Source organism: Pelobates fuscus, chromosome 10 (assembly GCF_036172605.1).
Source record: "Pelobates fuscus isolate aPelFus1 chromosome 10, aPelFus1.pri, whole genome shotgun sequence".
Classification (NCBI taxonomy): Eukaryota; Metazoa; Chordata; class Amphibia; order Anura; family Pelobatidae; genus Pelobates; species Pelobates fuscus.
Window position 1 is genome coordinate 62,142,689 of NC_086326.1, and position 25,971 is coordinate 62,168,659.

The 25,971-nt window shown below is 40.9% G+C and overlaps 1 protein-coding gene across 1 annotated transcript in view; it reads left to right on the forward strand.

Moving 5' to 3' along the window:
• Positions 1-25,971, forward strand: part of PCDH15 (protocadherin related 15) — a 1,410,242-nt gene that overhangs the window by 732,854 nt on the left and 651,417 nt on the right. The window contains exon 11 of the mRNA XM_063435339.1: positions 25,503-25,709. Coding sequence (XP_063291409.1) covers positions 25,503-25,709 — 207 coding nt within the window. The remainder of the gene's footprint in view (positions 1-25,502; positions 25,710-25,971) is intronic.

Sequence of the window (25,971 nt, forward strand, 5' to 3'; positions counted from 1 at the left end):
GACTTCTCTGTTTTCTGGTATCCCTGACTCCTGGCGTTTCCTTTTTGTTGTGTCTCTTTCTGTATCCCTTGACCTCGGCTAGTCCTGACTATTCTTTGGTACATTAGTCCAGCCATTCTAAGGTCTGGTATACGTTACCTATCAGTCCTCTGAGTTACACAATTCTACATTCTGGATCATACTGTAATCCTGACAAATACATGACTACCGGTCATAAACACCGTCTTAATTCGGGAGGCTATAATATAGTCAGCTAGTGTGGAGGGAAATATGCCTTTTGGGTCTGAGTGAACATCAGCTTATGGAGCCAGGGTAAAATGAACTTTACAGTGATGTAGAACAGAAAAAGAAAAACTAAAAACTAAAAATGCACACAACAGGCTTGAAGAGTGATATCGCCCTTCATGGTGGTAAGTCACTGGATCTCAAAGCTGTTGCTCTGGGCATGAATGTCCGACCGACCAAGATGGACGGTGCGCTGCCGAGAAGGTACCGAGCCTGAACCATGGAAGGCACCTCAGAGAAATTCGTGAGGGAATAGGTCTTGCTGTCTTTTTCGACCAGGAGTCACTGCATGCCCCATTTTTGTGGCACTTTGTGGTGTTGAAGATGCTGGGTGAGCTGTCGGTGGGTTTGCCTCCAAAGGGTTGTGTGGCGGGACATATCCCAGTAGAAGGTGAGCGTGCTGCCTTCAAAGGTTGTAGTGAGAGTTTGGTGCTTCTTTGCCTTCTTCCTCATTAGTGCCAGGGAGCATTGCCCTTCTGGAGAGATCTTGGGGCAAAGCGTTTGAAGCTGGCAAGTGCTGATTTCAGTGAACCTGTACAGAGCTCCTGCGATGTGCGTCCAACTTGAGAGTCTGACACTTCATCTGTTCAGACTGCTGAGGTCAGATTTGCCTAATATAATAATATATATATTACAGCAGAACTCAGTTGAGAATAATGAATTGTTTATTGAAAAGTCCTCTGCAAATATGTCTTCCTGAGAATGCTAGTCTTTTAAAAGGTATATTAGGTACTTTTGACCTGTGAACTGTATGTGGGAATGTCACTAATTGTGGCTGTGGATTTTGTGGCCTAAAAGACACAATTTTGGTTGCACTGCATTTATCACTGTTTGATAAGAGTGTGGGACCTCACTTTTGAGTATATTATGTTAAGCTTTAATGGTGTTATAAGTCACTTTCTACCTCGCAGTTTGTGCACCTACACATGCAATATTGTGTGTATGATTACAAGGTTTACTGTTTGTCCTTCACTTTGCTCCATTTTCCATCTGTGACTGCTACCATGTTTTATCCCACTCAAAGTCCACATGCACAATGAAAATAAAAGATAAATTCTAATCTAGTACTTAAGGTTAATGTTGTATACATTGACCTTACAGATGCACAATAACCAACTCTGAAAAGGAATTATCCAGTTTAGTAGTTAATGTGATGGTCAAATAAAGATAAAATCTACTCACGATTCACAAATTGCTAGCTGATATTGTAGGGAAAGTCTACATTGAACAAAGACATGTCACTGCTCAGTACAAAATATGAATGATGATTATTAAAGGGACACTATAGTCAGCAGAATAACTACAGTTTATTGAATTTGTCCTGGTTAGTAGAATCATTACCTTCAGGCTTTTTGCTGTAAACACAGCTTGTTTCAGTGAAAATGCAGTGTTTACATTACAGCCTAGTGATAACGTCACTGGCTACTCCTCAGATGGCTGTTCGAGACCCTTCCTGGGTCCTGGCTGCCTAAAATGCATTGAAACATTCAGTGTCTCCTCCCTCTGCAGGCAGATACTGAACTTTCCTCATAGAGATTCATTGATTCAATTCATCTCTATGAGGAGATACTGGCCAGTGCTGTGTTTGAATTGTTCTGGCTCTGCCCCTGATCTGCCTCCTTGACAGTCCCAGCCAATCCTATGGGGAAGCATTGTGATTGGATCAGGCTACCACTTTTGATGATGTCAGCAGAAAAAGGGACAGAATAAGCAGCTGCAAACTTGAATACAAGTAAGATTTTACTATATTTAGAGAGGCACGAGGGAACCAGGGCGGCTACGTGGTGGTTTTAACCCTATAGGGTCAGGAATACATGTTTGTGTTCCTGTCCCTATAGTGCCCTATAGTGCTCCTTTAACAGCAATAAGAAAGTATAAAAAATCCAGTAGACTATTCTTGATTATTGCTCAATATAATATAAAATACAGTATAAGTTTAAAAAACATCAATAAATAAATAAACAAATGATCTCTACTGCACAACCGCACTGATGCGTTTCGACAATAGTCTTACTCAAAGTATTTTAAACTTATACTTTAGTAAGTCCACTTATAAAAGTACCCTTCAAATATTGGCACTTATTAAGAACCAGAGGGGGAACTGCAGCATCCAGTGGAGCACCAGATTTCCAACACTTGATCCCAGCAACCATTTGCTTTTATTCCAAGGCGCTTATAGTCTGAGCCTACTTTCAAAGGCTCAGTACCACGTAAGTGGGACCTTTTGGGTCTGTTTATTTATTTTTTTTTTTAAATTCTTTATTTATGTGAATGATTTTCCATTATCTTTAGGGAAAGGGTACAGAAAAAAAGAAGGGATTAGGGTGATAACGTGTTTGATACAAGTCGTACACATTGTGTCACGAAAACTGGTGACAAGCATACTTAAACATTATGTTAGGTACGATACATCTTCAGTTACCATATTTGTTATTCTTTACGATACCTTTGCTCTGTGCGTACCTTTTAGGATTGTACTAGTTCTAGGGGTGGGGGAGGGTTACAGAAATAGAAAGGGTCGGGGGTAGGGGTGCCCTGTCGGTTTTGTTCACGTTTTCCTTCATTATCCTCCTATAGTTAAGCTATGCGTCGGGTTGTGTACTGAGGTGTGTGGTTGTGGCATAGCAGGTGGGGGGTTGTGTGGGAGGGGATAGGGAGGTCGTGCCTGTAGGCTGTTCTGTTTTACCATCTCGGTTGTCTTCCCTAGTTGGTGTGTGGTAGGCTTGAGTAGCCATATACGGTACTTGTCGTGTAGATGGTGAGGTGGTGGGGTCAGGAGTAGTGGGTTGGTCTTAAGGTGGTTTGTCTCTACTGAGGACTCTTTGGCCGTGTATAGGGCAGGGCGAGGCACGGGACCCCGGTCCGAAGGGGTTCGGTGGTATACATGCTCTGGGTTTTCCTCTTGGTTATAGGGTTATTCCCTGTTCGTGCACTTTGGGGTGCTGCAGGGGTGTTAATTCCCTTATTTGTTTTATTGCATTTACCATGGTAAAGATGTGTCTCCCTCAATCCACGGGTCCCAAATTTTGTGGAAGCGGTTAGGCGTGTCGTGTAGTAAGGATGTGAGTTTGTCCATTTGTATGTGTTCTAAGATTTTTTTCGTGATAATTGTCGGGGATGGGATTCGGGGAGTCGACCATAGTTCCGCTATTGCTCTCCTAGTTGCGAGGGCTATGCGAGCGCTAAGTTTATTTTCAGCTCTTGTGAGGTCTTCCAGGGGTTTTGATAGTAGTAACGCCCAGGGGTCTAGTGGGTATGGTTTATGCAGTATCTTGGACAGTAGGTTTGTGACTTTTGTCCATAGGGGTTTGAGTTTGGGGCAAGTCCACCAACAGTGGAGAAACGTGCCTTGTTCACCGCATAGTTTCCAGCAAGTGTCTGGTGTTTTGTGTATAATTGCTAGTCGCTTAGGTGTGAGGTACCATCGGAATAGCATCTTATATGCTTGTTCCGTATGTGTTACACAGATAGATATGGTTGCCGTAGCTTCCCATATCTCTGCCCAGTCTGTGTTTTCTCCTGGAGGTCCCAGATCCTTTTCCCATGCCGCGATATATGGGAGAGTGACCTGGGTAGAGTGAGTCGCTAGGGTCGTGTATAGGTCGGAAATTTGGCCTTTTCTGGTCGGGTGTTGCATGCAATCTTTTTCAAATCGGGAGAGTGTTGCTGTGCCTGCTTGTTTTATCATCGGATTGGAGGCGAAGCTCCGTAATTGGATGAATCTGAAGTGGTCGAATGTCGTCAGTGTGTCAGCGTCTTTGATTTCTGAGAATTGGATCACTTTGTTGTGTAGATATAGGTGCTTTAGTCTCTCTATGTCTCTCTGATCAAAGCTGGCAAAATGTGTTGGGGTAAGCCCAGGTGGGAATAGCTTATTCCTCCATATTGGGGTCATAGGGGAGAGGAATGAGGATAGGTCAAATTTATCCTGTAGCTTGTCCCATAGGTCTATGGAATGAGTGATGGTTGGGGCTGTTGGGGGGGGCAGTGGTCTATGGGGTCTGGGGACCCACATGTAGAGGGATGGGAGGTCTCTTCCAAATATAGTGTGTTCAATGTCTACCCACCGCTTAGTTTGCGGGGGTGCGTGCCATTGTTGAATTTGGGCCAGTTGGGCTGCTGCATGATAGTGGATAAAGTTTGGTAGTCCTAGACCTCCTTGCTTCTTAGGGACATAGAGTGTGGTTCTACGGACCCGGGGTTTACGGCCATTCCAGATGAATTTGTCTACCGCTGTTTGTAACGATTTGATGTCTGTTGTGCGGAGGGGAATGGGTAGTGTCTGAAAAAGATATAGTAATCTGGGGAGTAGGTTCATTTTTATAGTTGTAACTCGGCCTAGCCACGATATTCCCAGGGTCTCCCATTTTTGGAGGTCGGCATGTGCTTGGCGGATCAGAGGTGTATAGTTTTTCTCGTAAAGGGTGTGTAGGTCGGCTGGGAGCTGAATTCCTAGGTATGTGATGTCCGCCGGGCATATTCGGAACGGGTATTTGCGTTTTAGATCTATTAGTTGTGTTTCTGAGATCTGTATAGGTAGTATTTCTGATTTCGCGATGTTTAGTTTGTACCCTGCCACTGCTGCGTATTCGTTTATGGTGTCTAATAATGGGTCTATGGAGTGGTCCGGGTCGGTGAGCGTGAGGAGTATGTCGTCTGCGTATGCGGATATCGTATATGATTCGCCTCTGATATTTACACCCATTATACTAGGGTTGTCGCGAATAGCCTGGAGTAGCGGTTCCAGGGACAACGCAAACATGAGGGGCGAGAGTGGGCAGCCTTGCCTTGTACCGTTGAGGATTGGGAATCTGGGTGGTGAAATGTTGGGGAGCAGCAGGGCTCCCTGTGGTGAGTGGTACGTGGCCCGTAGAAACGCTAGGAATGAATTTGGAAAGTTCATGTGTTTCAATGTGCTATATAGGAAGGGCCATAGAAGGCGGTCAAACGCCTTCTCGGCATCTAAGGCTATTACTGTGGTTGGGATTTTGCGGTGTTGGGCCAACCATATGATGTCTATATTTCTGCGTGTGTTATCTAAGGCCTGCCTGTTGGGGATGAAGCCCACCTGATCCGGGTGGATTAGCATATCTAGGTATGGGTTGAGTCTGGTGGCCATCATCTTGCTCATGATTTTGAGGTCTACGTTTAGTAGAGATATGGGTCTATAATGATCCGGTTCTGTGAGGTCTTTGTTAGGTTTGGGGAGCAAACATATGTTCGCCATTGTCATGTCAGGCGGGAGGTGGTCTCCTTTCAGGGTAGCATTAAAGACTGCGCAGAGATGTTTAAGGAGTAGAGGGCTAAATTCTTTGTAATAGAGGGCGGTGTATCCGTCGGGACCTGGGCTTTTGTTAGGTTTACAGGCTCCTAAAGCCGTCGCCATCTCTTCTACTGTCGCTTCCGCTTCTATGGCTTGTCTGGCGTCTTGGGACAAGGTGGGTAGTTTTATGCGTTGTAAATATTTATCCAGTAAATCCCGGTATGTAATGGACTCGTGGTTTAGGTGGGGGGAGTGGTTGTATAGTGATTTAAAGTATTGTTGGAATGTGTCTCCTATCTGATCAGGGATATCGCTAATGGTGCCTGTCTTTGTGCGTATGGATGATATTTTTTTGGCTTCTATGCGTTTTTTGAGTCGTCGGGCAAGCATAGTGTCGGCTTTATTGCCCTTTTCATAGAATTTTTGTTTGAGCCACATCATTGCTTTGGTTGTGTCTGTGAGGGTGAGTTGTTTGAGGAGATCTCTAGTGGCTGTTAGATCGCGTAGTGTTTGTGGCTGAGGGTTGTGTTTGTGGTTCATTTCTAGTCTTCTTAGGTCTGTTAGTGTGTCCGTTATTTGTTGTATTTTCCTTTTTTTATGGGCTGAAGCTAAGCTAATGAGGGTTCCCCTTATCACTGGCTTGTGCGCCGCCCATAGCGTTATCGGGGAGGCTACCGAGGTTGCGTTGGTATCGAAGTATTCTTTTATGGATTGAGCAAGTGAGAGTCTTATTTGGTTATCATGGAGAAGTAGTGGGTTCAGTCTCCAAGTCCAAGGTCTTTTCAGGTCTGGTATGCGGATGGTGATTGTTATGTCCGCGTGATCCGACCATGAGATATTGCCTATGGATGTGTGGGTTATCTGGGTTGTCAGGTTCGGGGAGATTAGGAAATGGTCTATGCGTGAGTATGTATTGTGTGGGTTCGAGTAAAAGGTATAGTCGCGGTCTGATGGATGTTGTGCCCTCCATATATCTATTAGTGTTTGTGTGGCTAGGAATTGTGCAAAGTATACGTCGTTTCTGGAAGGTTGTGGGGCAGTTGTCTCGCGATTCGACCTGTCTATGGCCGGGATATGGGTGGCGTTACAATCCCCTCCTATTATCATCCTCTTGCCTGCATAGGCTTGTATGTGTGATGCGTAGTGGCTCCAGAACGTGCCATTTGGTGCCGATGGGGCATACACTGAGCTTATGACATAGGGGGTTGCGCCCAGTTTCCCTTCTATCGTGACATATCGCCCTTGTGGGTCTGTGGAGCACCTGATGTCCGTCAGGGGGCATGTGGATTTAAGTAAGATCGCTACTCCCTTTGTTTTTGTGCCTGGGGAATGAGCCATGTAGCTCCGATTATAATATCGGTTGGTGAGTGGGAATGATCTTTTGGTCGTGAAGTGTGTTTCCTGTAGGAGTAATATATCTATGTGTTGCCTGTGCGCCCATCGTAGTAGGCCGTGTCTTTTGGTGGGTGCGTTGAGACCCCTGGAATTGATGGAGACACATTTCAGTGAGAGAGGCATTATGGTGGCTGTGTGCCCAAGGTGATATTTCTATGTTCCTGGACGTGCAAAGCGTCGGTAGGTATTAACCGGAGTGGTGGTAGAGCTGAGGGGTGGGCCAGGGTCCCGTGCCCTGGTTATGGGTTGGTAGGGAAGGTGTGTGGTAGGGGGTACCAAAGAACTGGGGGTGGGGTTCTATCTGTGGGGGCCTGGTGAGGCCTGTCTACTGGTCTTATCCGTTGCCAGTAGGTGGTGGGACTGGTCGCCTGACGGCTCCTTGGGGGGTAAGGGTGGTCGTGGGTGGTGTGATGGTCTGTAATGGCGGGTGGCCAGAGTCGCGTTCTGGTCCTTTGGTCAGGTTCTTGCAATTATCTAGTGGTGTGTAGTTGTATGTGCCAGGTGTCGGCTACTGAGGCATCGCCCCCTCCCCCCCGCCTCCCCCCCGTAGGGTGGAGCAGCCGGGGGGGGAGGGGGAAAGGCCCCCTGTGTATTTTGCCATGGAGTGGGCAGTGGAGTTGTTTACAGTACCCAGATTCCGTCGTCAGTCAAGGGTTGTGGGTCATCCCCAGGGGATGTTGTGTTGTAGTGCGGTTGTCTTCTAGCGTTGCTGTCGCCATAGGTGTGTATATATTGCTTCGAGAGGGGGTCACTGAGTAGGCAGTCGTAGTCCTGTGTGAGATAAAGCCGTGAACATCTGAGCATCATCACATGTCATTAGTACAGTTTGGATTCATAACAGTGTAAGAACATCCCCATTATATTCTCATTACAGTCACATTCCTATCAGTATTACCTTTTAGCCATATTTTCATCACATGTCCTTTATGTTACCTATATGGGCATTTCTTCCAAATGATAGAATATTCGTGGTAGCTATGTTGAGGATGAGCAGAATTCAGCGCGCTTGCGAGCTTTAGGCTGCTAAATGGCAATAGGCTGGGAGCTCTAAGGTATCCCTCCTGCTCATGATAGTAGGCCTCTAGGTATGACCTGTGTGTAATAGCACCCCTATATAGTTATGCTCCTGTTGCGTTTTACTTGGTTTCACTCATGTTTATCGCTGATAGCAGAGGTTTCCATCTGCTATTATTTTACAGGGCGCTTATTTTAGGCCAGTCAAAGCGCGCTTGGGCTTTGTAGTGGCAGAATCACGAGGACATTGCTTGGCTATTTGGCTTTAATCATTCCAGCAAATGCTCAAAGTACACCAGTTGCAAATATATTTTATATATATTCGCACAAGTCTATGTTGGGGAATTAACATGGAAAAATATGATCCAGTCTGCAACCCCAGGAAACAGACATAAGGTATCTACACTCCTTGTGCAGTTCAAATGACCCCAATTACCATCTAGGTAGCAACATTTTTTTCTAAAAGAAAAATTGTATGAATTTTGCTTGTGTTAGGTGTGGAGCAGTTTTTTTTTTTTAAAAATAACAAGACTGTCTTAGCCAGGTTGGGACTCGTGGTCTCCTTTAGTTTGTTACCTTTGTGTCCTTGTCGCCCCTTAAAACTAGAACTGCACAGAGCTCTAGTGATAACAAGTTATGAAAAGGAATATTTAGGTCTGGGAAAGGCCAATCAGGGGAGCTGCAGAGATAGAATGTCTTTGATTCTAGTTACACTAGTGTGTGTAACTCGTAAGCTGGGGGTCACATATGTACAGTGATTCAGAAGCTAGGGTGCTTGAGCTATATCTCTCGGGTGTGTCATGTCCCTGATAGGTCCCTGTATGATACTGTCATGGAAATATTTCATTAGGGGGTGCTGGTTGGCGCCGGCCCGTGTGTTTGGAAGGCTTATGGGTGTATAAGTGTTCGGGGGCGTATAGGCATTCGTATTATGTGTATCAAAGATTGTCGGTAGTGTCATACAAATAAATAACAATACTTAAGTGTCCGTAATGGGGGATCATCTTTCAATTGCTATGTTGAGGATGGTGGCGTCGAAGGCAGTCGGTTCTTTTCCTCTGGGGAAGTCTCAGCGTGTCGGCCGTAGAAGTCTCTGGATAGGGTAGTGGATACAGTCCATGGTATTTTGTGAAAGTCTCGTAAGTGATGTTGTCTTGTTAGTCGGTGGTAATCAATTCTGAGCGCTGGGGTTCATGTCGTCGGGAGGTATACGGCGTCGGTGGGAGATGTCTTCCTCTCTCCTGGTAGGTGGTATCTGGGCCTGGTTGGATCCTTCTCCGCTGTAGTTCGCAGGGTAAGGGAGGCCTAGTCGTTCTGCGAAGTTGGGTGCATCTGCGACATCATGCAGGGTGTATGTTTGATTGTTGCGGCGTACCGTTAGTTTAAACGGGTGCCCCCAAGCGTACCTTATTCGTCTTCTTGTTAGTTCCAGGGTGAGAGGTTTTAGCTCCCTGCGTTTTCTCAGAGTGCTGGGGGCCAAGTCCTGGAAAAACATTACCGGGTGGCCTTCAATTTGGAGGGGGTTGTCCCTGGCCGCTCTCATTATGGCCTCTTTAATGTGAAAGTAGTGCAGCCTGACGATCACGTCTCTCGGCCTGGCTGTGCCTGGTGTAGGGGCTCGCAGGGCCCTGTGAGCTCGATCCAATAGGAGTTCGGCTGGAGGCGCTTCTGGGAGTAGGCTGCAGAACGTTTCCCTAATGGTGGAGGCTAGGGACTCCATATCGATCGCCTCAGGTACACCTCGTATCCGTATGTTATTCCGACGTGACCTGTTGTTGAGGTCCTCCTGTGCGTCTTCAAGTTGTTTCACTTGTTCTCTGAGCCCTTGGATGGCTTGTTCTTGTGTGTCCGCCCTGGTAGTGGTGGCGTCCATTTTGTCCTCTAGGGAGCTGGTGCGTTGCACGAGGTCAGTGAGGCCTTCTCGTATGGGCGCTAGGTGTTTGGCGAATTCTGCGGCCATGTTAGCCTTGATATCAAGCAGTAAGCCTCGAAGGTCTTCTCTCGTGAGAGGATTGGAGTTGTGGTGGTGGCTAATGTCACTCGCCGTCGAGTCGGAGTCATACTCCTTTTGGTCCCCGGCCTTGTGTTCTTCCTCCGGCCTGCGGGTTTTGAAGATCGGGGCCACCGCCGACCCCTGCTTGGATTTACGTCCTCCGCCCATATTTCTATGCGTACCTCCAACTGTAGGTATTAGGGTGAGTAACCGGAGTAGTTTTAGTTGTTAATTGCGGCTAATAGTAGCTTTTGTAGGACCAGGCTGCGTGGAGCTCTAGCAAGACACCGCCATTCACACCGGAAGTCAGGCGCCGCCCCCGGGTCTGTTTATTTTTTAAAACCATTCATACAGGTTATACTATGATCTATTGTTTTTTGTTTTTTAGGATATATCCTGATAAATGGTAATCTGCATATTTGTTACTATATGTTAATTTCTGTGTGCTCTCTATTTACTCACTATAACGATTGGATTTTGTGTGGATTGAGTGACACACACAAGGTGATTATAGCACCTTTCTTCAATTTTATCCTTTTAATTCACTGTTTTATAAACTAAATATATGCTTATATAAGGGCATCCATATGAATTATGTAAATTATCTGCTTTAACTTAAAAGAACAAATAAACTATTTGGTTACTTAACCTGTTGGGGAGCTACTATGTCCCAATAATGCATCCACTGTGCTTTTCTTTGCATAAGTAATTTGGTATGTTTCCTCCTCTTGGTCATTGTGAAATGTAATCAATTGCAATGAATTTTAGTGTAGGTATCATATTTTGAGCAGGCAGAAAATGCTTAGCGATTGGTTTTACTGTATCTTGATCATGGAACTCTGTTGTAATAGATGACTGATGTCCTCTAATGTGACCCCCCAAGGTAAGGTTAATTTAGCTCATGTATGATAACCCACAGGGTCATGTTATTAATTATATTCCATGATTCATGATGCACTGTTTAATTGGAATTAGTTGCCGATGTGGGAATGTGGGAAAGCAGTGCATGAACTTAAAACATCCTGTTTTGGTGGACAGGAATTTTTTTGTAGAAGTGTTTAGGATCACTGTGTTCCAATAGTTTGAGACTTCTATTTCTTTTACAACCTATAGCTGGACATTCCAGAAATACTATGGTAAACTTTTATCACATTGTAGTACACCCTAATATTTGTTAATGGATTTCCTTATTTTAGTTGTTCACGTAAGTGACAAATGTATCCTATTAGGCTGTGTGTTCTCAATGTGTTTTTCTTTCTGGATATCAATATGCCATAATTTAGATGCTCTTATCCTGGCTGAATCAAGAATTTGCAGATGATATCCTCTTTCCAGGAATCTGCACATCATGTCTTGTAACTATGTTTTCCTAGTGATCTGATCACTATTATATCTGATATTGAGATATGGGTAATGAGTCCTTAAGTTATTGTGGATGGTAACTCATAGCAAGCAGTAATGTATTGTACCCTGTCTGTTTACGATGTAGAGTGTATCCAAGTTTTTCTGTTTTAGAGATTGTAACGTCAAGAAATTGTATGGATAAATCATCCCATTTTAAAGTCAATTGAACAAGAATTGGAGATTAATTAATACCATCAACCATGCCTGTCACACCTCAGCAGTACCTTCCCAGAAGAAAAAAAATGACAATGATAACTATTGATTGTATTACTATATTTAGCCATGATGTATTGTTGCTCAAACCAGAACATATAAGCTTTGGCATAGGAGGGAGCCATAGTCGCCCTCATCGCCATCCCGGATTCTTGTAGATAAGATAGATATTTATAGCCATATTCTTGTAGATATATAGATATTTAATAACCATCAAAGTGATGAACTTTGCATACTTTTGTTTTACTGAAACACAAAGTTAATTTTGTGTGATGATCAACTCCAGTTAACTGAATAATGCAGTTGTCAATGTCAGCTGATCATGTGCTAATATATGTCAGTGGGATCAAAAGTACTGTATATGTTAATCTGCTTTGGATCATAATACAACCATTTACTCTGTGTGTTTAAAGGGCATTTTTTAAGAAATGCATACAAGCAAGTTTTCAACACAAAAGTCAAATGCATTATTGAATATGCAGTGCCAATGTGGAACATCTGAAACCTTTAACAAACAACTTGATATCTATTGGGCAAATTATAATACATAGGATATGACATAAAATACAGTGCATTTAAACCTTTAAGTTATGAGTAAACCAATTAATTTGCTATTCTTTTTATTACTTACAATACAGAAGTACATTTTTTATATATATATATACAGTTGCAAGAAAAAGTATGTGAACCCTTTGGAATGATATGGATTTCTGCACAAATTGGTCATAAAATGTGATCTGATCATCATCTAAGTCACAACAATAGACAATCACAGTCTGCTTAAACTAATAACACACAAAGAATGAAATGTTGCCATGTTTTTATTGAACACACCATGTAAACATTCACAGTGCAGGTGGGAAAAGTATGTGAACCCTTGGATTTAATAACTGGTTGAACCTCCTTTGGCAGCAATAACTTCAACCAAACGTTTCCTGTTGTTGCAGATCAGACGTGCACAACGGTCAGGAGTAATTCTTGACCATTCCTCTTTACAGAACTGTTTCAGTTCAGCACTATTCTTGGGATGTCTGGTGTGAATTGCTTTCTTGAGGTCATGCCACAGCATCTCAATCGGGTTGAGGTCAGGACTCTGACTGGGCCACTTCAGAAGTCGTATTTTCTAACATTCTGTTGTTGATTTAATTCTATGCTTTGGGTCATTGTTCTGTTGCAACACCCATCTTCGGTTGAGCATCAGCTGGTAGACAGATGGCCTTAAGTTCTCCTGCAAAATGTCTTTTTAAACTTGGTAATTCATTTTTCCTTTGATGATAGCAATCCGTCCAGGCCCTGACCCAGCAAAGCAGCCCCCAACCATGATGCCCCCACCACCATACTTCACAATTGGGATGAGGTTTTGATGTTGGTGTGCTGTGCCTTTTTTTCGCCACACATAGTGTTGTGTGTTTCTTCCAAACAACTCAACTTTGGTTTCATCTGTCCACAGAATATTTTGCCAGTACTGCTGTGGAACATCCAGGTGCTCTTGTGCAAACTGTAAACATGCAGCAATGTTTTGTTAGGACAGCAGTGGTTTCCTCTGTGGTATCCTCCCATGAAATCCATTCTTGTTTAGTGCTTTACGTATTGTAGATTCGCTAACAGGGATGTTAGCATTTGCCAGTGACTTTTGTAAGTCTTTAGCTGACACTCTAGGATTCTTCTTCACCTAATTGAGCAGTCTGTGCTGTGCTCTTGCAGTCATCTTTACAGGACTACCACTCCTAGGGAGAGTAGCAGCAGTGCTGAACTTTCTCCATTTATAGACAATTTGTCTTACCGTGGACTGATGATCAGCAAGGCTTTTGGAGATACTTTTATAACCCTTTCCAGCTTCATGCAAGTCAACAATTCTTAATCGTAGGTCTTCTGAGAGCTTTTTTGTGCGAGGCATCATTCACATCAGGCAATGCTTCTTGTGAAAAGCAAACCCAGAACTGGTGTGTGTTTTTTATAGGGCAGGGCAGCTGTAACCAACACCTCCAATCTCATCTCATTGATTGGACTCCAGTTGGCTGACATCTCACTCCAATTAGCTCTTGGAGATGTCATTAGTCTAGGGGTTCACATACTTTTTCCACCTGCACTGTGAATGTTTACATGATTAGTTCAATAAAAAATGGCAACATTTCATTCTTTGTGTGTTATTGGTTTAAGCAGACTGTTATTGTCTATTGTTGTGACTTAGATGATGATCAGATCACATTTTATGACCAATTTGTGCAGAAATCCATATCATTCCAAAGGGTTCACATACTTTTTCTTGCAACTGTATATATTAAGAGTTAATTTATAAAAAGTTACACACATACTGGTCATATTTCGAAACATGTCATCTTTCTAAATAGTAAATGTTACAGATTAATTTACTAAATAAGAAAAGAGTTAGAAAAACCTCTAAACTACACTGGTATATCAGGAAGAATATTTCTCCAAGTATTTTTACTGTCCATAAGAATTTTCTAATTATATTCAGATAATATACTGAATGCATAAACTGGACATGTGTTTATAGTGAATTAATAAAGCATTCTATGTAACACTTTTCAAGAATCAAATGTTACAAATGCAAACACAAAATATAGCAAAACAACATTACTGTAGAAGTGGCTATTCATATTCTATTCACATGCATAGGATATGGTTTTCACGTCTCTATTTCAAATGTCCAAAGGTCTCTTATCTACATAAGATTCTCAATATGTCAACCTTTCAGGCTGGGAAATTAATCCCGTCTAAACCACTAAATGAAAATAAGCAATGTTACCTCTGTTATGTGCATGGTAATGTTTTCACAGTTGATCTTTTATAATTATGTTCTATGTCCAATAAATGCCCCTTTATACATTCCTGTTTGTAACACTTATAAATAACAATATAACTCTTATTTAGTAATGAAATGATTAGAAGTGTTTATCTATAACTACAGACATATTTTGAAAATGGTTTCTCCATTGTGAATCCTATCTGTGTCCTGTAGTATTTTATAAATTGTTAGTAAATTGGTTTTGTGTGTCTGCTCTTTTATATTTTACTGTATAATTTTATCACATCACCTTTGTTACGTGGGTATAATACCACTCCATCTGCTCCATCTCAGCATCATCTTTATTGAAGTACTTTATATGTGCTACCATTTATATACCATCTTTTATAATAATGTGCCAGATTTTCTGAAATTAGATGTTAAGATAAAACAAACTGTGGAAAGAAATCACATCCATTCTGTTCTAGTAATCCACTCCAGCTTACGTTTTCTTCCTTTCGAGCGCAATAGAAAAATTAGACGAACATATCCATAAATTGTCAGTAATATTGCTTATGTGCTCTAGAGGATTTCCATTTGTTGCAGACGAACTATAGTTGTGGGAATTATTTTTCAAAATGTAATTTCTTTTTACTAGTATATCTTTAAAAAATGTATTGATAAAGACATGGAAGCCTGCTGTGCATATAAATATAAGAAACAGAACACAGAAAGCAGAATAGGTATCGGAAAATAATTGCATAATAATAGTAGTCCTAAACATTATATATAATATTATACAATTCTCTCCTTCACGTGGTGACCACTTGCATCCTGCACTTTAGTTTATTTTATCACATTCATTGACTTAATGGAGCTCTTTTGAGATCTAGACTCATACCTGTGGAGAAAATTTGGCTCAGCTGAACCATTTTTCCAAAAATTTCACATTTTCATGACCAATATTTTGAATGTTAGTCTTGACCAAGATTCCAATTCAGGAACATAATTAGGTAAACAAAAATGGGCATAAAAGTGTCCCAATGAGTATGCTGCATAATATATATACACATTATTATACATTATAATAATATACACTGATAGAAGCATTTTCCCACCATGGTTCACAGATCAAGTGAAGAAAAAAAAAACAATAGAAGGAAAAATATGAGAGAGAGTAAAAAAAAAAAAAAAAAAATTAAATATATATTTTTATTCATTATATTTTTATTACATTTCTAATATATACCTATTGCATCCTTTTAACTCCTATAGCAGGCATAGGCAACCTTCGGCTCTCCAGATGTTTTATACTACACCTCCCATAATGCTTTGCCAGCATTATGTGTGTAAGAGCATTATGGGGGATGTAGTCCACAACATCTGGAGTGTCAATTGCCTGTCCTATAGCCATCATCTTTTTTTTGTGTCACAGGTTAAATTCTGACTCCTCTCTGTCCCAACATGTCTTCAACCTCCTTTAAGCTCATCCCGAAGATCCTGGACTGGGTACCAGCTCACAGGGGTTCAACACGAATAGAGCTGATAACATCCAAGGAACTTTAGACACTATTTTGTATTCTCTACAGTGCATAAATGAAAGACTGACTAAATTGGAGAAGGCAAGGCCAAGTCCAAATGAACCTCCTCCTGCTATTTCTACACAGGCAATTGCACCTCTCAGCACGCAGGGTAGTACCACTTGTTCCCACTTCACTACCTCCTCCACTCACATCACTCCTAGTCCCCCCGGAAAGACAGCAATTTAGTCTCTCTGTTAATCGCTTCACAGAACGTTGTGGAAAAAAAGAACTTACAATTACGGCGACTTAGCTGTATTGATGAAGGCCAGAGATCCATGTCTAAACAAAAAACGTACCATTCCTGAGTTTGTCTTTGGCTTCGGCCTATATAGAGACGTCATATGCTCTGTTTTTCCACAACGTTGTGAAGAGTTGGATCACTAAATGCAAGTTGGTGGACTTGGGCCACAAGTATGGGGGCTTCATGTTCTAAGACTACCAGAAGTCTGTATCCGCAAAGGCAGCAGCAGCTCTGGCCCAATTTAACATCCATACCGACTGGAGCCAGCTGGACACAGAGCTCTTCTACAGGCATTTTGCAGGCTTAAAGTCCCCGTCTTGTGCGATCTGCTTATCCACCTCCCATTCCACCAATTTGTGTTCTTCAGAAGCAGATTTCTCAACATATATTAATCACCCAGCTGGCTCTAGCAAGCCTGACCAGCGAAGTTTAAGAGACAAGCTCAGACGAACCATCGTTTTCTTGGGAAAGGCACAAATCTGCAATAACTTCAATGCAGGAACATGTATTTTTAGTGCTTGAAGATTATTGCACATTTTGTTCCATTTGCTTTAGGGCACACAGCAGATCAATGTGCCATTCAAATTTAAATCTTAAACAATTACTGACGAGGTGAATATACATAACCTGGAACAGTACCTGAAAACTCACCCTTCCCCTCACTTGGTGGAATACATAATACACAGGTTTTTACAAGGTTTTCACACTTGGCTTGCAGAATGATACTCAGACGGTTGATGCTCTCATAGCAAAAGAAACTAAGCAAGGATTTTTGTTAGGTCCTTTTTCTTCCTGATGCATCAACGCAATTGGTGTAGCTATCCGCAAATACTCCAATAAAAAAATTATTAATCATTGGTCTTCCACCCCAAACCTAAGCTCTCTCATTCATCCATACAAGCAATCCTAAGGGCTGGTAGGGCACCATGGCTAAGCAAAACCAATTTCACCAATGCCTTCAAGTTACTACCCATTCATCTCTCTTTATGGCATGTTCACAAGGTTAAGTGGAGAGAAAAATATTACTTCGCTACTAGACTTAAGTTTGGAGCAAAAAGTAGCCCTAAAATCTTTGACACATTCACAGAGACTCTATGCTGGCTTCTCTTAAACATCGCTAGGTTTTTCAAGGTCATACACTATCTTGACGACTTTCTTATAGTGGAAGGCAGTAGTCATGCACCTAGAAGTTTAAAAAGCACTTAAGCACTGTTTGCGACACTTGGTGTTCCACTCTCACAAGAAAAAAACACTGAACCGACCACTAGACTTATTTTTCTAGGCATCATGCTAGATTCCAATACTATGCAGGCCAGTCTTCCCGAGGAAAAACTCCAACGCATTCGCAAAGAATTAGCCAAGTTCCTAAAGTTGGATACTTGTACACGTAAGGACCTACAATCCTTATTAGGTTCATTAACCCCTTAAGGACACATGACCTGTGTGACATGTCATGATTCCCTTTTATTCCAGAAGTTTGGTCCTTAAGGGGTTAAACTTTGCAATGCATATTATTCCTCAAGGGAGATCTTTTCTATCTAGACAGCTATGCCTTTTACCAGGTCTGTCGGATATCAATACCATGGGTTTACATCCTCTGGCTAGGGCAGATCTGCTCATGTGGTAAGAATTCCTAGCACACTAGAATGGGAGCTCATTGTTCATTCCTCCAGTATCCGACAAATCCTCAGTTTTCTGGACGGATGCAGCCACTAACACCGGGTTTGCGGCAATTTACAATAATCACTGGTTGAGGGGCTACTGACCTAAACAAGCACTTGAGTTGCCTTCCTTTCAAGAAACATCCACTCTATTTGAAATCGACCCCATAATAGCAGCTGCATTCACGTGGGACAAATCATGGTCTGACATGGCGGTTAGATGTTATACTGACAACATGAGAGCCTGCAAAATAATTAATAAGGGTTGGTCATTTTCATTGACTATTATGAAGTTAGTTTACAGGTTGACATGGTTGGCAGCCTCACACCAGTTTTTTATTTTCTGCGAACACATACCAGGATACAATAACTCAGCCGCTTACACATTATCTTGTTGCAAATTTCAGGAATTCTTCACACTACACCCATCTGCCAACAAACACCCAACCTATACCCAAAATTCAACAACCTAATCCTGGATTGACCCATCTATTAGCCCATGGCAAGAAACTGGCACGGGCAGCCTTATCTATATATACAAAGAGAACCTATAAGAGAGCTATGGTCATTTTCAAGCGATTCTCAATAGAATAGAATATACATGACTGTTCAATTCAAATGATGGTAACATTTGCCACATTTTGCCACATTCATCTCAAGCTATCACACAACACTATTAAACTCTATTTAACAGGTGTACAACATCATATCACGACCACCATGTCAAACCATAACCCCTTTTTATCATCTTACCCCATCAGGAACATACAAAAAGGCATCAACAAACTACATCACCACACTAACCAAAAAAGGGTTCCAACTGACTGAGCAAAATTCTGGATTTTATCTCATATGATAGATACACAACCATTCTAACCACATACCAACATGGTCTTAAAAACCACAATGTACATAGCGTTCTACGTTCTTTTGAGACCCAGGGAACTCACGATTACTTCACAATCAGATAGTCATTTGTGTCTCACGATAAAAGAGTTAAAAAAGGTGAATGACTATTATATGCTATCGTTAAGACATTCTAAAACCAAACAGTGTGGCCACGCACTGGAAGTGCCCTTCTTCCCTACCGAGAATCACTGGTGCCCAGTCAAAGTTTTAGACACTCATCTACACCACTTCAGAGACACCTGAATTCACCACTGTTCACACTGCTATGCGGTCAGCTCACCACTTTCAAATTCATGCTCCACATCACCCTATGCATTAGATTAGGTTGGGACCCTACTGCCTATTCAGGTCACTCATTTAGCTGCATCCAGTACCAATACACCCGTTCACATCATACAAAAAATTAGCACAGAATACAATAGATACATGCCACATCCAGAGAAAGAATTGAGGAAAGTATTCAAGAATCTTGTATTATAACTGTTAAGCAATAAAGTGTGTTTTTTCTGCATTCCTTTTTGCCCCCTTTATTACAGACCTACCCTTACGTCATTTTCGGCACACCCACACCGACTTGCTCCAATCTCAAGGCATTTCACGGTTTGGATGTTACCAACCACAAGTTTAAAGGCCAAAGGCCTGTATTTGTGGGAGGAGTTAGCGTTGGCACATAAAAAATCCTCCATCCCCTCCTTACCTTCGCCATGATGATCAGCTCATCCCACCCACATCACCCCTTTTATTTTAATCAATTCTACCAAGGGGACCCTCTTTATCACAGGCCTCCTCTTACGTCAGTTACGGCACACCCACACCGACTTGCTCCAATCTTAAGGTATTTCACGGGTTGGATGTTACCGACCACAAACCTATTAGTCTATAAGATAGCATATATAACATAATATGAAACAATGTTTCTATTCCTCTAACTCATTTACAATGTTTGGTCTTTTTTTGCTTTGCATGGACTGATTATAAAGTAATTTACGAAATTTTTATAGAAATTGTAAAAGAAAATAGGGGAACCAAATTTAATAAGGTTGACAAGTTATAGGTGATTTTCAGTGTTTTATCAATTGTATGAATTCAAGAGAAGTCTGGTTTATAGACTTGGGGATTCATTTAATTCCAAACAGTGTTTCTCCAAGTTTGTGATGGTCAGGTAATTGTACAAATTCACGGAATTTCGGAACTGCCATATAGACTAATCACCAAAAAAACAAAAAAACAATGACTTGAGGTATAGACAAGTGTGTTCATTTTGATTTGTAATTCAGAATTCCAGGAGATGATTGATGGCTAGGGGACAGTCACTAAATGTTGATTAATGAGAGGAAAAAAAGGAGCAGTTTAAAAAAAAAAAAAAAAAAAATCTTTTTATAAATTAAATATTTCATATATATAGAAGTTGTACTGCTCATCCTCTCTTTCTCTCTATTGCAGGCTTCCGGCCCTTCAGATGTTGCTGAGCTAAAACTCCCATGATTCTCAGCCTATCTATTTCATTCATAGAATCATGGGAGTTTTAGCTCAGCAACATCTGTAGGGCAGGAGTTTTGGGGAAACCTGCTCTATTGTTTTACTTTTTAATTGATCTGTGAAATAAATCATGGGATAATGCGCATATCAGCGTACTGCAAACTATATACATAATATTTACATTATGTATTGTGACAAAAATACTCCTTTCCTTTGGTACCTTGTCCTGGGATTAGGGTGTTACACACAGTCTTTTCAGGCTTCAGAGACACTTCACACGCTGAGTTAAAGGACTTGCTCTTTCTATTGTGGTTCCAAAATTCAACAATGTGCAGTACGGTATAACAAATTGTAACAAAATAAAGAAAACAAAATCCTTGCTCTTCTGAGCACTAACTTAACAAAATAATAAACTAACTGAGTTGGATGGCTTGTCCATTTCCCAACATACATAAACATAAATATCCACCTTACTGTTTTATGTTCTTTTAGCTCTCTGTGGATCACTGGTCTACCCTACTCTCCAAGTACTCCACCCCAGGTCCCAAACATACACCTATATAAAGTGCAATATTCATTTTAATACAACATATTTCCCTGGGGGTAATTACACAAAGTAGAAACCTTGCAAAATCTGGGGAGATATATAAGCTCCCTCCAGCACAATTCCTTGCTTTCGGTCACAGTATATTCTTTGCAATACACTAATTTGCCTATTTTTAGCACTTTGGTATATCTGATATAAAAGCCAACCTGCCATATGGATGAAATTCACCCGTCATTGATTATTTTTTTTCCGGACAAAGTGGTGTGGCTGAAACAAATGTTATCGCCTTTCAGTACAAAGTGTGAATACAAGCATTGCGTAGAGATTTCAGTGAGAGCATATAAGGTCATAAACATTACAAGAGATTACATGTAATGTTGTGCCTATTGCAAATTTTATGTAAGATATCACGGGCAGAGAAACAAGAATACTGTGCAAGTTTTTAAGTACATATAACAAGATATGAGCAGGCTAAACTGTCTTGTCCGTATAAAAATCAAGTCAGAGACAGAGTAATCAAGTGGATAAAGCAAGGACAGGTAGAGTTAGGCCTATTATCACATTCACTACTCAAGCTGAAACAAGTTAAACGTAGAGCCACTGGGTAGAAAAATTGTAGCTAAACTAAACAAAAGTAGGGTGAGGAGAAACATATGTATCTGCTTAGCTAGGTGATAGTGGCATAGGTCTATGGATTGGATGTGAGGGCTCAGTACACTAAGGCAGGATCATGTTGCTCTTGGTACAGGAAGGACACACCAAGCTTTGTCACCATCTGCTGCAAGTAAGCCAGAGGAGAGAGTCCATCTCCAGCACGGGTTTACCTGATGAAAGTAAAAGTGGGGGCTTGTGTGGGCAGGTAATGGAGGGCTAGGTAATAACAGTAAGTGTCAACATTAGGTATATCATTAGTCAGACCATTTGCCAGGCAACAGGAAAGTAGCTGAAAGAGGCATTGTAAGCTGTCTTCAACCAATACCCAGTGCATGCCATAGTAGACAGTCCATCTCCAGATTGGGTTACTGGTCCCCTCTCTGGCATTTGGTAGATCAGGCTGTGCTGCACGTGTAGCAGGCGAGTGGTCAGCTTTTCGCAGCATGATAATCTCCTTTCTCTTCGGCTCTGGGCCGTGAAGGGAGCCAGTGCCCTTAGTCCGTGGATTCCTCTTCTCCGAGCGGTGGGATAGTGGGTCCCCAGGGCTTCTGGATGGTGGTCTTCTCCGCGGGTATACGGACTGTGGCTTGGAGGGATCTCCAGTTTGGCCCCCAGCCCGGAAGAGTTACAGGCAACTGCTGCTGCATTACAGGCTGCCTTTGTCTCAGGAGGGGTAAGTGTGGGTCTGCTCTTGGCAAGACGGTCCCAGAAGACCTGGCAGAGAGCCACGAGCAGCTTCTCTCCAGTTCTGACCTATCAGGCTTGTTTAGCTGTGCTGTAATTTCAAGGCAGAGGCCAGCTTGGATGAGCCCTGTGGCTTGTGAGTTTCCTCCTTCTAAGCTTTGTGGTGTAGCAGGTATGTTATCCAACCAGTGGGGGCCGGGATAACCCCCACCAGTAGTATCACAATTTAAAACTCCCCTTATTATTCACCTCTATTGCTATTTGTGTGTATTACCCTCACTGGCTGTCTGACAGACATCCATTTTCCCAATGAATCATTTCAGGACAGTTAATATGTTGTCCTAAATGATAGGCCTGCCTACGGGGCATAGGCTGATGGCTCCAATGATAGAGTCGACAGGACTCCATTTTCCCTGATGCAGCCTCCATTTTGACTGTATGCCTGCTACATTGTTTAAGCCTGGTGCTTCTGATGCACAGTGTGGCACATGAAAACAGTCTAATAGCCCTATCCCAGCTGCATGCTTTGATTACATGCCTACATTTTCTCACTGCAGTCTCTGATCAGCCTTACTTGGCCCCATGTTTTGAGTCCATCCATTCCTCCCTTCCTAACTCTCTCCCCTGCTGAAAGTTCTCAACTGTTTCCCCAGAACAGTTAGGGGCATAGGTTAGGGAGACAGGTGGGATCATATTCCAGGAGTGGTGCGTTTGCGCTCCTCCATGAAAAAAACTGCACCAGCCACCACTGAATAAAGTTACATCCCTAATTTAGCACTAGAGTTAAATGTTACTGATGACACACATCTTTACTTATGTTACAAATAAATTTGATTCACCTAAACATTTTAAAAATTACATTTAATTTGGATTATATTTTTACAAGCAATATAAAAAATGCTGTTCAGTGATTTCTATTGTTTGCCGTAGTTTGGTTTCATAATTACAGTACACCAGTATATTGTAATTATAAACATTTCATTTACTAAGAACCTTTAGTAAGCAGTTTGCTAATTAAGTCACACTTATTTTGAGGTAATAGTTTCAACAACTGGAGTAGATAATCCCTTGAGTAGCAGTAATTTCCTCTCTTTATTACAACATTTTCCACTTGTCAAAAATGATTACTAAATATGCATGCTATCATGGATTATAAATGTAATGAGTAAAAGCACAAATAATTGAATCTAATTATTATATATTTTTTTAAAATTAAAAACCACACACTGCATTCTAAAAACAAAACAAAAATAAGAAATGTGCAGCATTTCCTATCTCTAGGATCCACATGTAAATAGGCTTTAGGGGAACTCCACAGCCCAAATAAAAAAATAAATAAAAAATAAATAGTATTTTGCACATTTACCCCAATGGAAAACATGCATGCATGCATTTAATTATGGATTTTTGGGGGGTATTTCTAAAAACAACAAAAAAGGCTTGCAGAATCTACTGATCGCTTGTCTACAACCTTTGCAAGCCCTCCCCTTCCTCTACAGCCAAGACCTCCTGTGGCTGTCCAATTACTGACCTCCCAAAGCAGCTCCATTAAAAGTCTTTGCAAGGCAAGTGCCCTGGGCAATTGTCTGCCTCTTGAATCTAGTTCCACTGACCAAACCAAGCAGGCAGTAGAGGGCTGGATGTCTAATTGACAGTTGGTTTATTTAACATGGTGTATTTATAAATGTGATAATTTCTATTGCATTCTGCAAGCTGAAGTGCTTTAGGTGTGTGAAGTGTTTCTATAAATGCATTCCTCTAACCAAACTGAATAACTCATTGGTTGATAACTGAACTATCATTTGGTGAAAATATATGTTGTTGCCTTAATATTTTCCACATCTGTGAGTTAAACAAAATAAACAATGTGCTAAGATAATAGGTATACTCAACAAAAACATAAGCACAAAACTATGCCCCAATACACATTTCATTTTAGATAAATGTTTATATATCACTATTTTGAGTAAAAGCAGCATTTTTTGAGTGGCAATATAATTCAACTTTCTTTAGAATATTTAAAAACGTATTTATCATGCTCTTAGCCATTTATTTTTCCCTCTCTCAAACTTCGTGTATGTTGCTGTTTGGTTTGTATATCAGAATTATAGCCTATGTGATTTGAATGGTTATTGCTCATGCTACCACAGAGCTCATTTTGTTTAACTGGTTGCTGTTTTATGTTTACATTATGTATATAGCTCTAGCTCAACGTGTGTTATTTATTAATAAAGGTAATCCTCAATTGACATCTTTAGTATTGTTCTACTGCACAGAACTGCTTGATACTTATGGCAATGCAATTTTTGACCTATGCAATTACTATCAGAGAAGAGATATATACAACTTCAGAGTGGTTGTTGTATGGTCTCTTGAATGATATCTTTATATCGTTTATATCTTAGTGGTTGTTATTTTCCTTTTGTTATCATTTCCATCTGACTATTTCTTTCTTGTTTATATAAATGGGATTCAACAGCAATCTGCATGTTTGGAGGTGTCAGAAATTGTTTCTAGCAAGAGTCTCGCAGCGATATCATGCAGCACACACTGAGCACAACTGACCTTAATTAATAGTAAATTACTTTTCTGACTGCAGGTAGGCAGCTGTATTTCAGGTGATTGCTTTGCCAAATATGATTTGAGAACAGTGAAAAGCTCAAATAGAACGGAAATGTTATTTCTACGTTGTGATTTTATATACCGAAAATGAAACAATAGTTTGTGATATGTAACAGTGAGATATCAATATTTGCAACATTAAAATGTAGGTGAAAATAAATTATTACATTTTATGTTTTATTAGTATGACCCTGCAGTAGTCCACTACTTTTGACGTGAAACTTTTGTTATCTATACTAAACATGTCCCGCTGAGGATCATGGGCATTTTAGATGAATAACATCTGGAAACGTTTGGCTCGCACACCTACAGAAAATCACACACCTGTTATGCTTGGCATTTGCGGCAGACACCTAAATAGACATTTCATTGTAAATGGTTTACTCTAAAAACATTTATAAACTGAGGGGGGTGGGGAAATATTGTATCCAATATTTTTGGATGATCAGCAATATCATAACATAGAAGTACATCTGCTATTTTTCTTTTGTGATAACATAGCTTGAAAATATGTTTCTGTAATACATCTCCTATTAGGCTCAGCTGACTTTAAATGTCAGCTCTTTTAGCTGAAGTTTGTTGGAAAATTATGCAGTATGCTCCATGTGGCTATATTTTTATAATTATTGAAAATATATTAAGAGAAAAAAAAAGAGTGTAATTATTGTGGTATTTTGTTTATTTTTGTAATGAAATATTTAATATAAGCATCATTAGGAACGTGGACTCTGTAATGTTACTCATTAGTGATCTCCTTTAACTACATAGAATGTTCATTATGTAATACAAATGTGTTTGTTTTATAGGCAGAACAAGACAACGGTCACCCACTTCCAGCCTTTGCTAATCTTCATATTGATATTCTAGATGAAAACAATCAGGCTCCCTACTTTACTTTTACCACATACCAAGGCTTCATACTAGAGTCGTCACCTGTTGGAACCACTATATCTGAAAATCAGAATTTGTCAGTTCCATTACCAATAATAGCCCTGGATAATGACATTGAAGAGGTACGCTTACATTTTGTCTTTATTTTCAGAATTGCAGTTTTGTTTGTGAAAATCACCATCTGTAAAATTGTATTGATGCCATATGCTCCATACTTTTTTTTTTTATTATGCTGATATTCACTCACATATGTTCCATGTAATATAAAGCATGGTTTGGTGTTGTATGGGAGGTAAATTAGATCAACAATAATTTATTGTGTTTACCATTACTAATGTTAAACCCCAGAGAAGACCATCTATTTAAAGGAACACTATAGGCACC